This window comes from Cucurbita maxima, unplaced genomic scaffold (assembly GCF_002738345.1).
Source record: "Cucurbita maxima cultivar Rimu unplaced genomic scaffold, Cmax_1.0 Cma_Scf00001, whole genome shotgun sequence".
NCBI classification, from domain to species: Eukaryota; Viridiplantae; Streptophyta; class Magnoliopsida; order Cucurbitales; family Cucurbitaceae; genus Cucurbita; species Cucurbita maxima.
In genome coordinates, this window is record NW_019272017.1 from 5,904,696 (window position 1) to 5,914,848 (window position 10,153).

The 10,153-nt window shown below is 37.6% G+C and overlaps 1 protein-coding gene across 1 annotated transcript; it reads right to left on the reverse strand.

Annotated features, from left to right (window-relative positions):
• Positions 1–2,881: 2,881 nt before the first annotated feature.
• LOC111487088 (cucumisin-like) lies at positions 2,882–6,599 on the reverse strand. The gene is made up of 9 exons (XM_023134318.1): positions 6,520–6,599; positions 5,682–5,773; positions 5,356–5,599; positions 4,600–5,110; positions 4,405–4,508; positions 4,067–4,285; positions 3,872–3,983; positions 3,580–3,793; positions 2,882–3,511 (listed from the first exon to the last, which is right to left on the reverse strand). The coding sequence occupies exons 1-9, from the start codon at positions 6,597–6,599 to the stop codon at positions 2,985–2,987; spliced, it is 2,103 nt and encodes a 700-aa protein (XP_022990086.1). The 3' UTR covers positions 2,882–2,984.
• Between the last annotated feature and the right edge of the window lie 3,554 nt (positions 6,600–10,153).

Below are 10,153 nucleotides of genomic sequence, written 5' to 3' on the forward strand. Positions count from 1 at the left end.
TTAAAACATCTACCATTACTTTAAAAATGAATAAAAAAGTTCAAATTTTATTTTTATCTTTAATTTTAAAATTTAAAACGCTATTTTAAAACAAAATAAATATTTTAATTTTCTATGTGATTATAATTCTCGGTGTTGTTTATTTATTTGGTACCGTGTCTTAAGGGTCTCTCACAACACATTCCCCTACACTTTAAACCAATTATTTATTTTTAATTTTCCCACTTCTTTATTTAATCACAATTCAAACTAATATTTAAATGTACAAAATAATAATAATAATAATAAATAAATCCACTAATAAAAAAGGAAAAATCAAAAGTCAAGATTGGTGGGTGGCCAAATTGCAAATCATCGGCTGAAATTAGCAAAGAAATTAATATTTATGGAATCCAAGTTGGTTATTTTGAATTATATTCAATCACTTTGGAATTAATTTCATTCTTGAAGATACCCATAATTGGATCGATTTTACAAATTCTATATTAAAATTCCATTCCCAATTCAATCTAACATTTACATTTAAATTCAACACAAAACACAGTCTCATTTTGTACTTCCCCCTTTCCACAACCACACACCACTTTCTTTTCACTTTAATAACACATATTAGTGATAAATTTAAAATATGAGAATTTATTAAAATCTAACCTATTAACTTTTAAAAAAATTGGAGAATCTTAAGTTATGAAATAGAAAGCGGGAGACTAAATTTGTAATCCAACGTATATATTTTATCATTCTAGAGTCGTTTTTTTTTGGCTATAAAGAGATCCTGTGGGACCCATAACATATGAGAAATCACAGCCGTTGATTGCGTATGAGTTGCAATGGAGATGATATTGGCTTTGAATGTTGAGTATAGTTTCTAAATTCATAAGATGATCCGAAATTCAACTTTAAAGCGAAAAGGAAACTGTGGGGACCCTCCAACCAGCTTATTAATCATCAGATCAATGTCCAGATCCTGTGAAATTATGAGTTTCCAATATTAAATTTTAATTGAAAAGTGACATATCCTTCAAAAATCAAATAATAATTTCAAATTCTATTAAAAAAAATACTATTTAAAGAGAATATATTGAAGAGAAAATTAAATTATAGGAGCAAATGAAATGAAAACAAATTGAAGAGAATATATTAAAATGGAATTTAAAAAGAAAAATGTTTGAATATTATAGTTTCAGAGTTGATGACATTCGGATCTAATCCGCAAGCTGTGGTTTCGGTTGCTTTTACAAATCCCAATAATTCAGCTGTATTCTTTGAGGATTTTACACTCGTGTTTCTTTTTTGTCCTTATTGAGTACTTTTATAACAAATGACATCTTATTTATTGAAATTTACCTATCAACGTGACCTGCATATTAACGTTTCTTTGAGGATAAACATTTATTTGATTTCAAACTTAACAAAGTGTTATTTTACACACAGTACACATGATAAACCCTAACCATGGGGTAGGGTTTAAGAAGGGACATGTTGGATCCTAGTTCCAAAAAAGAGGCCATTTTTGCAGATTTTGATGGAATTGTATACCCACTACAAAAGTCTCACATGCCCAACATCGAGTGATATGTATATATATATATTTATTGGGAATGATGGGTTACACAAGTTGAGCAAAATACAAAAAAAAAAAAAAAAGAAGATGATAGCCACTCAAAATGGGTTCCCAACCTAAAAAATATTCCATATTATCTTAATGAATTGGAGCTTGGTTGGTTCCTCATTTGTTCTTCTTGCAATTTGTGTCTTCCCCCAGTGGCCGAAAATGGGAGGCATCAAAAACACCCCTTCAAAACAAACCCCAATATGCATCTCTTTGCTTCCCACTTGGCCTCCCTCTATGGACATATTTTCTGGTGTTGATTTCAACAAATTTTGCCAAATAATTCATAGACAATACAATCCTCGCCCATGTGCCTAGATCACCACTTCTCTATTTTTGATACCAGTCACCCATCAAAGTATGCATATTATTGTATGGGTTCAAGTTTTTATATTATTCTCCTTCTTTCATTAAAGTTTAGGAGGGTGTCCTACGCTATTGTTCAAAAGTGGTAATGGAATTCAGCGTCGTTATTGGTAAGTATATATCCTAGTATATGATAGATGTCGAACAATATTTTTGCATTTTAAGAAGCTATTTTAGTTCTTATCATTCACTTGAATCGATTATTTGATAAAAGAAAATTAATTTATTTCAACGCCCAAAATTTGATCTGCCAATAATAGTGTGGATTTACAAGATCGAGGAACACTTGTCTTGGATCCCTCCAATTGGTGGTGTTTTCAAAGGGAGTGTTGATGGTGCTTGGAAATGGAGCAGTTTCAAAGAAAGAGACAACACACACAAATAAAGTGACGAGACAGAACCTTTAGAGCCTTTGAATCCTAATCTGAAACGCAGCAAGGGTCTTGCTCAATAAGGCATCTAAAACTGCAGCACAACAGTGGGTTAAAGTGAGGACAAAGCGCCACCTAAACCTCCATTTTCCTCTCAATCTATTGCTGAAACTCGTCCAAGAAACACCACAAATCGGATCAGTCTCGACTAATCTTAATCTTATCTTTAGAATTAGTCTCATTCGTTTAAAAGCGTTTTGGTTTATATCTATACTTAAAAGCGGAATGTTGATAAATGAAAAGCTAAAATTCAAACAAAACACAAGATTTATGCATTTTCTATTCTCAAATATCGAGATTGGAAACTATAATTGAGAATCACTTTTATTAATTTCTCCTTTTTATAAAGTAAATAAAGTAATAAAAACGAAAGGAAAATAACAATAAAGGACAACTTTAATACTATTGGTATAAAAGTTTTCAAATTTCTACGCCCACTATGGAGGCCTCTTTTGTGAAAGCAGCTATGCAGGAAAACATAATGAACATTTTTTATTCATAGAATCATCAAAGCACCTAAAGCAGAAGGAAATTAAGGGGCTTTCCCAACAATAGTAAATAAGCACATGAAGGTCTCATGATGGAATACCAAATGCAACAATGGGGCTCCTCACCAGATGCACTCCATCCTCCCAGCTTAAGCTACCAGAAAGAATATTCCCACCACTGTTTGCTCTAACCCTCACAGTGAACGACATCTTCTGTCCAAGAGAACGGAAAGAAAGAGTAGCAGGACGTACTGTAACTTCCAGCCCAGGCGGAGCTCGAATAACTGCTTTATATGTCGACACTGGCACCCCCACGTTTGTGACAGTCCTGTGGTAGACACGAGTATTCAATTTTTGGGACTTCATTAATAGGCTAAAAGACGGATAATTTAGATCTGATGCAGCTGTTTTTGCAACATCTGAACAGTTGCTTTCGTCTCCGGTAACAAGACGAAGATTTTGAGTACTATATCCTTGCCCACATAAGAATTTTATGTAATCAATCTCTTCTGCATCATACACTAAACCGGGGTTTATGGCATTCGCTGGGTTTATGTGACCTGCTCCATATGCAAACTCAGCATCCGTGTTTAACTTTGGAGCCATGGGAAAAGCTGTAAGAGATTAAAGATTAAGGTTAGGCTAAACTAGTGGTACTAAACAGTTAAGCTCGAACTATTACCTGTTGTCATAAGTGCAGACTTAATAGCAGCTGGAGACCAAGTTGGGTGAAATGATTTGACATAGGCAGCGGCTCCTGTCGCATGTGGGCAAGCCATGGATGTGCCAGAGATTATGTTAAATGGAGATACTCGGTTATCCCCTTCTAAACCTCCAATTGTTGTACCTTCAGACCAAGATGCTACTATATCCACTCCTGGTGCTGCCAAATCAGGCTACAAGATAAAATTCAGTGAGGACTTGGCTTCATCAAGTGATTAGTGATTAGGAAACTAAGTACGATGAATTAATACCTTGAGAATGTCTAGTGTAATTAGGTTAGGACCCCTTGATGAGAAGGAAACAACAGATGGGGCTGACAGATCCTCAATTGTGGTGCTTTTTTCTATGGTGGCTTCCGGATTGCTATCAAAGTAAAAACATGAATGTTTTGGATTCTAAACGTCCAAATATTAGGTAAGCGTTGAGGTATGTGCCATTATTATTACCTGGTTGATCTCAGGTACTGGAAAACATTGTTTCCAGCGTTCAAGTCTAACACGGAAGCGGGCAGGGGAAAAAGAAAGGCGGCATCTTGGAGACCACCATCTTGCATTATTGTACCAACCGCACCACTACTCAGAGCTGCTTCCCCATCGCCAATCTCATCGCAAAGAACAATCTTTCCCTCAACTTGGTTCACGTCCAAAGACCCTGGGAAGCAGAACCTGCATTTTTACATCCAAATTCAATTCCTCTAAACCCAACACTTGTTCTTCAACTTGGCAAAACAGAGTACGTACGTTTAGATTTATCATAAAATCAGGAATCTTGTAGCTTCAATTACCTTGATAATGATTCATTGAAACCGGCAGTTGTATTAGGAGCATCACCAGCATATATAAGTGGAATCAACTTATCTCCAAGTTGGAAGGTGTTGACAGAGATCCCCTGACAAATAGGTGGCGCGAAAAATAATGAAGGGCTCGAACGTTGCAGAACAGAACACGTTCACGAAAGGATAAAGCAATTCAGGGCTCACCTGAGAAGATTCTCCATTACCCAATTTCACATTCGTCACAAACTTCCTATCGATGGTACTAGCAGCCACCGATAGCGACCATGGAGAAACATTCGTGATGCTGCCAAGGCTAGGGCCAGAGTTCCCACCGGAATTTGAAGTCAGAATCCCATTCTTCATCGCGTGAAAAGCCCCAATTGCAATTGAATCGTTGAAGTAATCCTTGGCAATAAAGCCTCCGACGGAAAGAGAGATGATATCCACGCCATCGGCGATTGCATTGTCGAAAGCCGCGAGGATATCGGCGTCGAAGCAACCATCGGACCAGCAGATCTTGTAGACGGCTATGCGGGCGGAGGGAGTGCCACCCCGGGCGGTGCCGAGACCAAGGCCGAAGAGGCTGGCGCCGGAGACCAAATTGCCTCCGGCAGTGGATGCGGTGTGGGTTCCATGGCCTTCTGTGTCCCTCGGAGAAAGAATATCGCCTTCACCGAGAGGCTCGCTCCGGAAGAATCGAGCTCCGATTATTTTACTTCAAAAATTTTCAATCACATCTTTAGGGTTTAGGGGAAAACAGTTGACACTCATTTGCATGGCAGATATTATTGGATGGATTTAAAAACATTGAATAATAATAGTTATCTATGTTCAGATGGATGAATAAATTATACTATTTTTCCTTCTAGAAAAAAAAAAACTAAATTATAATGGAATTACTTATTTAATCTAATAGCTAAAATTAAAGAAACCCTTAAATGAAGTGAAGAATAGCGTTACTTGTTGCAGGTGAAGTTAGAAGCGGGTTGGCATCCGCCTTTCCATTTTGGCGGTGGTGGACCAAGCCCTTCATCGGAAAAGCTTTCAGATTCCGGCCAAATCCCAGTGTCCAACATTCCGATGACCAAATCGCTCTCCAAGCTCGATCTTCGAGCTTGTTGGAAGAAACCCATAAAATCCCATGATCTTGTTGTATGAAGCTGTTTCTTTTCACTGGGAAACACGGAAACAACTTCATCCATCTCTGAAAAACCCAAATCCCATCAAAATTCATATAACCCTAAACAAATAAAACTGTTTCTTTTTGTGTTTAGAGAAGAACCCACTGGCGAATTTTCGAGCCTCCTCCTCGTTGAGCCAGGCTGCAAAGCCGTTGAAGCTCCGGTGGTAGCTATACACCAGAGATTTTGATGCATCACTGAGATCATAGTTAGTTTGAAAAGTTAAACCCTTAGAAGATTCAAAGTTGTTTCTATTTAATTACGAAAATATGGCAAATTCTTTAGGTTCAAGAATGGTTAGAGAAATAAATCCAAGCGTGTATTAAATCCAAGTATAACTCAACCAATAACAAACTAATTACCATTATTAAATTAAAATAAAAGTACTAAATTAATAAAAATACTTTTAAAATTTATATTTTATCACAAAAATACATCTAACAAAAATTTTAATAATATTTCTAAACTTTTTTTAAAATATCTTTCAAACTTTTAAAAAAAATTCAAAAATATTTTAATTTCGGATGGAAACAATGTTTCAAAAATATTTTTTTAGTTTTGAAATGTTTTGTTGGTAAAGTATGTAAAAAAAATAAAAAAGTATCTTTCAACTTTTTTTTAAACTTTAAAAACGCTTAATTTTTTTTTAAAAAAAGTTCAAAAATTATCAAGAACTTTCTAAAATAACATTAAAACGTTTGTAGATAAACTATGATGTGTCAACGGATGATTTTCGTTTATATATTGACGGTTAAGTTTTTTTAAAATATTTTTTTATAACCGTATTGTTATTTTTAAAATTTTATGGATATTTTTTAACCATGAAACTCCCGATAAAAGTATTTTTGAACTTTTTAAATAAATTGAAGGTATTAATAAATTTTTATTTTATAGTTAAAGTGTATTTTTGAAACACTAATAAAAATTAAAAAAAAAACATAACCTATTGGTAAGAACTTGTTGAAGCATGTGGGTGTGTCGTTGAGACACAGCTGAGAAACCTCCTTCAGATGGTTTGCCCATGTACACAATATACACCTGCATGTTCATTCAAACGCAAACTTCATTAACCTCTCTGCAATATAATCTTTCTAATCATACCTCTTACATTTTAAAAATGTAGATATTAATTTGTTGAAACTAATAATAGAATAGAATTTGAATTGGTTTCAAATTCAAATTCATCCACAAAAATCTCAACCGACTACGGAATCACCCTAGAAAATCTCAACCCACACTGGAATCGCCTATAAAAGGACCTCCCTCCCCATCATTCAACTCACTCCTCCTCTCAATCTCAATTCAGTTTTCTGTTGTCACCAACAACTGGTATCAGAGCTGAGTTGACTGTTCGACGCCCGGGGAAGGCCCCCGAAGGAGCCGTTCCCAGTCCGTCCCCCGGCCGGCACGCAGCGACCCGCTCTCGCCGCGGGAGTAGCTCGAGCAGTCCACCAACAGCCGACGGGTTCGGGACTGGGACCCCCGTGCCCAGCCCTCAGAGCCAATCCTCCATCCCGAGGTTCGACGGTCACTATGATCATTGGGCGATGTTGATGGAAAATTTTCTCAGATCAAAGGAGTTCTTTGATATGGTGGAAACAGGTTATGAAGAGCCAAATGAAGGCGAGGTACTCTCAGCTGATCGACAGCAACTGTTGGCAGCATCGAAGTTGAAGGACCTGAAGGTCAAGAACTATTTATTTCAGTCCATTGATAGGACTATCTTGGAAACAATGCTTCAGAAGAAGACATCCAAAGAAATTTGGGACTCTATGAGGAGGAAGTATCAAGGCTCAACGAGAGTAAAACGTGCTCAACTACAGGCAGTTAGGAGAGACTTTGAAATTCTCCAAATGCAAAAGGGAGAAACAGTGAATGATTATATTGGCAAGGTTATAAGTCTTGCAAGTAAAATGAGGATGCATGGTGGTTCAATCACAGATGTTGCGGTCGTAGAAAAGATTTTGCGATCACTAACACCAAAGTTCGATTACATTGTATGTTCTATCGAAGAAGCAAACAATGTCGAGGAAATGCAAATAGATGAACTCCAAAGCTCCCTGTTAGTACATGAGCAGAGGCTCAATCGTACAAGTGCAATAGAGGAGATGACAGCCTTAAAGATATCCACACCAAGTGAAACTTCAAGCTCTAGAGGTAGAGGGCAAAGAAGAGGCAGAGGTCGTGAGAGAGGCAGTCGAGAAAGAAGTGGAGATGTTGGCAGGTCAGCAGACCTAGTCAGAAACGATTATGACAACAAAGGCAAGAGACACTTTGACAAGTCTAAGGTGGAATGTTACAGATGTGGACGCCTTGGACATTACAAAAATGAATGCTATACCAGGCTCCAAAAGGAGAAAAGAAATCAATCCAATTTTATGGAGAGAAGAGAAGAAGAAACATTATTAATGTCATTCCATGCTATGAAGGTTGCAGATCAAGGTGTATGGGTCGTAGACTCTGGATGCAGCAATCATATGACAGGTTGTAAGGAATTCTTCTCAACTTTAGATGAAAATTTTCATACTACGGTCTCTCTTGGCAACAATTCATCTCTCCAAGTGATGGGGAAAGGAACCGTAGATATCAAGACTAGAAATGGCTTTGTAGAGTCTATTTCTAATGTATTCTACATTCCTGATCTGAAGGCCAACTTACTTAGTATCGGTCAGTTACAAGAAAAGGGGTATGTGATCACATTCCAAAATGATGAATGTGAAATTTATGACTCCAAAAGAGGATCGATTGCTAAGATGAAGATGACCACCAACCGTCTATATCCGTTGACGTTAAATATCGTTGCCAAAAGTTTGATGGTGAAGAAAGAAGATACCACTTGGCTTTGGCATTTTAGGTATGGTCATCTACACTTCAAAGGATTAAAGACGTTGTCCTCAAAAAAGATGGTAACTGGGTTGCCAGATATTACTCCACCAACGGAAATTTGCGAGAGCTGTGTAGTAGCAAAACATGAAAGAAACTCTTTTCCATCCGGAAAATCAAGAAGAGCTCAAGCAATTTTGGAGTTGATTCATTCAGACATATGTGGTCCCATCTCTCCTGCATCAAATGGCAACAAGAAATATTTCATGACCCTCATCGATGATTTTAGTCGAAAAACATGGACTTATTTCTTGCACGCCAAATCAGAAGCCTTTGACTGCTTCAAAAAATTTTGTGCTACTATGAAAACCGAAACTGGAAGAAGAGTCAAGGTTTTAAGAACTGACAGAGGTGGAGAATTCTGCTCGAAAGAGTTTATTCAATTTTGTGAAGAGAAGGGCATACGGAGGCAATTAACAACAGCATATACACCACAACAAAATGGTGTGGCCGAAAGGAAAAACAGGACCATTCTGAACATGGTTCGAAGTTTACTAAATAAAGGAGAAGTCCCGAAGGAATTCTGGCCAGAAGCTGTTGTGTGGTCCGTTCACATTCTCAATCGGAGCCCTACCTTTTCTGTTAGAGACATGACTCCACAAGAAGCATGGAGCGGAAGAAAACCTGCAGTAGACCACTTTAGAATCTTTGGGTGCATAGCATATGCACACGTTCCTGATGAGAAAAGGAAGAAACTTGAGGACAAGAGTTCGAAGTGTGTGTTCCTTGGAGTAAGCGAGACCTCTAAGGCATACAAGCTCTACGATCCTTTGACAAAGAAGGTGGTGGTAAGTCGTGATGTAGTCTTTGACGAAAAGAAGACTTGGACATGGGAAGAAAAGATCACTGTGAATCAACAGATTTCTGTAGATCTTGAAGAAGAACAAACTAAAGCCCCTACTGTGAATCAGCAGATTCCTGTAGATCTTGAAGAAGAACAAACTAAAGCCCCTATTCAGCCTCACTATGAGCATGGAGAGAGCTCATCACAAGCTCAACAAGAAGAACCAGTAGAAGAAGATCATGATCATAATCAAAGACATCCAAGAACAAGAAAAAGACCAAACTGGATGATTGATTATGAGATGGATTATGAATCAAGTGATAGTGGTTATTTTGCATTCTTTATGGATAGTGATCCAATTGTCTATGAAGAAGCAGTAAAAAATGAAGAAATTCAGAAGAGTTCTGATGATAAGATCGAAGAAGCTGATAAGAAAAATGATTCAGGCAATGAAGAAAAACCTGAAGTGGAAGATCAGTCTATGGATGATCCCACAGACGAACGTGAAGAGGCTGAAGAAAAACCCACATTTGCCTCATCTAGAAACGACAAGAACGTTGTTTCACGCGAGGATTTGAAGGCTATTTTTCAGAAGTTCGGAAGTATCAAGTACATTGATTTTAAGATGGGAGAAGAGTCTGGTTATATCAGGTTTGATGAGCCTGAAGCTGCCCAGAAGGCTCGTGCGGCTGCAGTCCTTGCTGATCAAGGGGGATTGGCTGTGAAAAATTTTATAGCCACTTTAGAACCAGTTTCAGGTGAGGCTGAGAAGAAGTATTGGAGAGCGCTCCGCAGCAGCCAAGAAAAGCATCATCGTGACTATAAAGGCAACCGTGGAAGGGGTGGTAAATTCAATAGAGGTGGCAAGCATGGTTGGTCGAGAGGATACGACAACAACCATTGTTCGAGA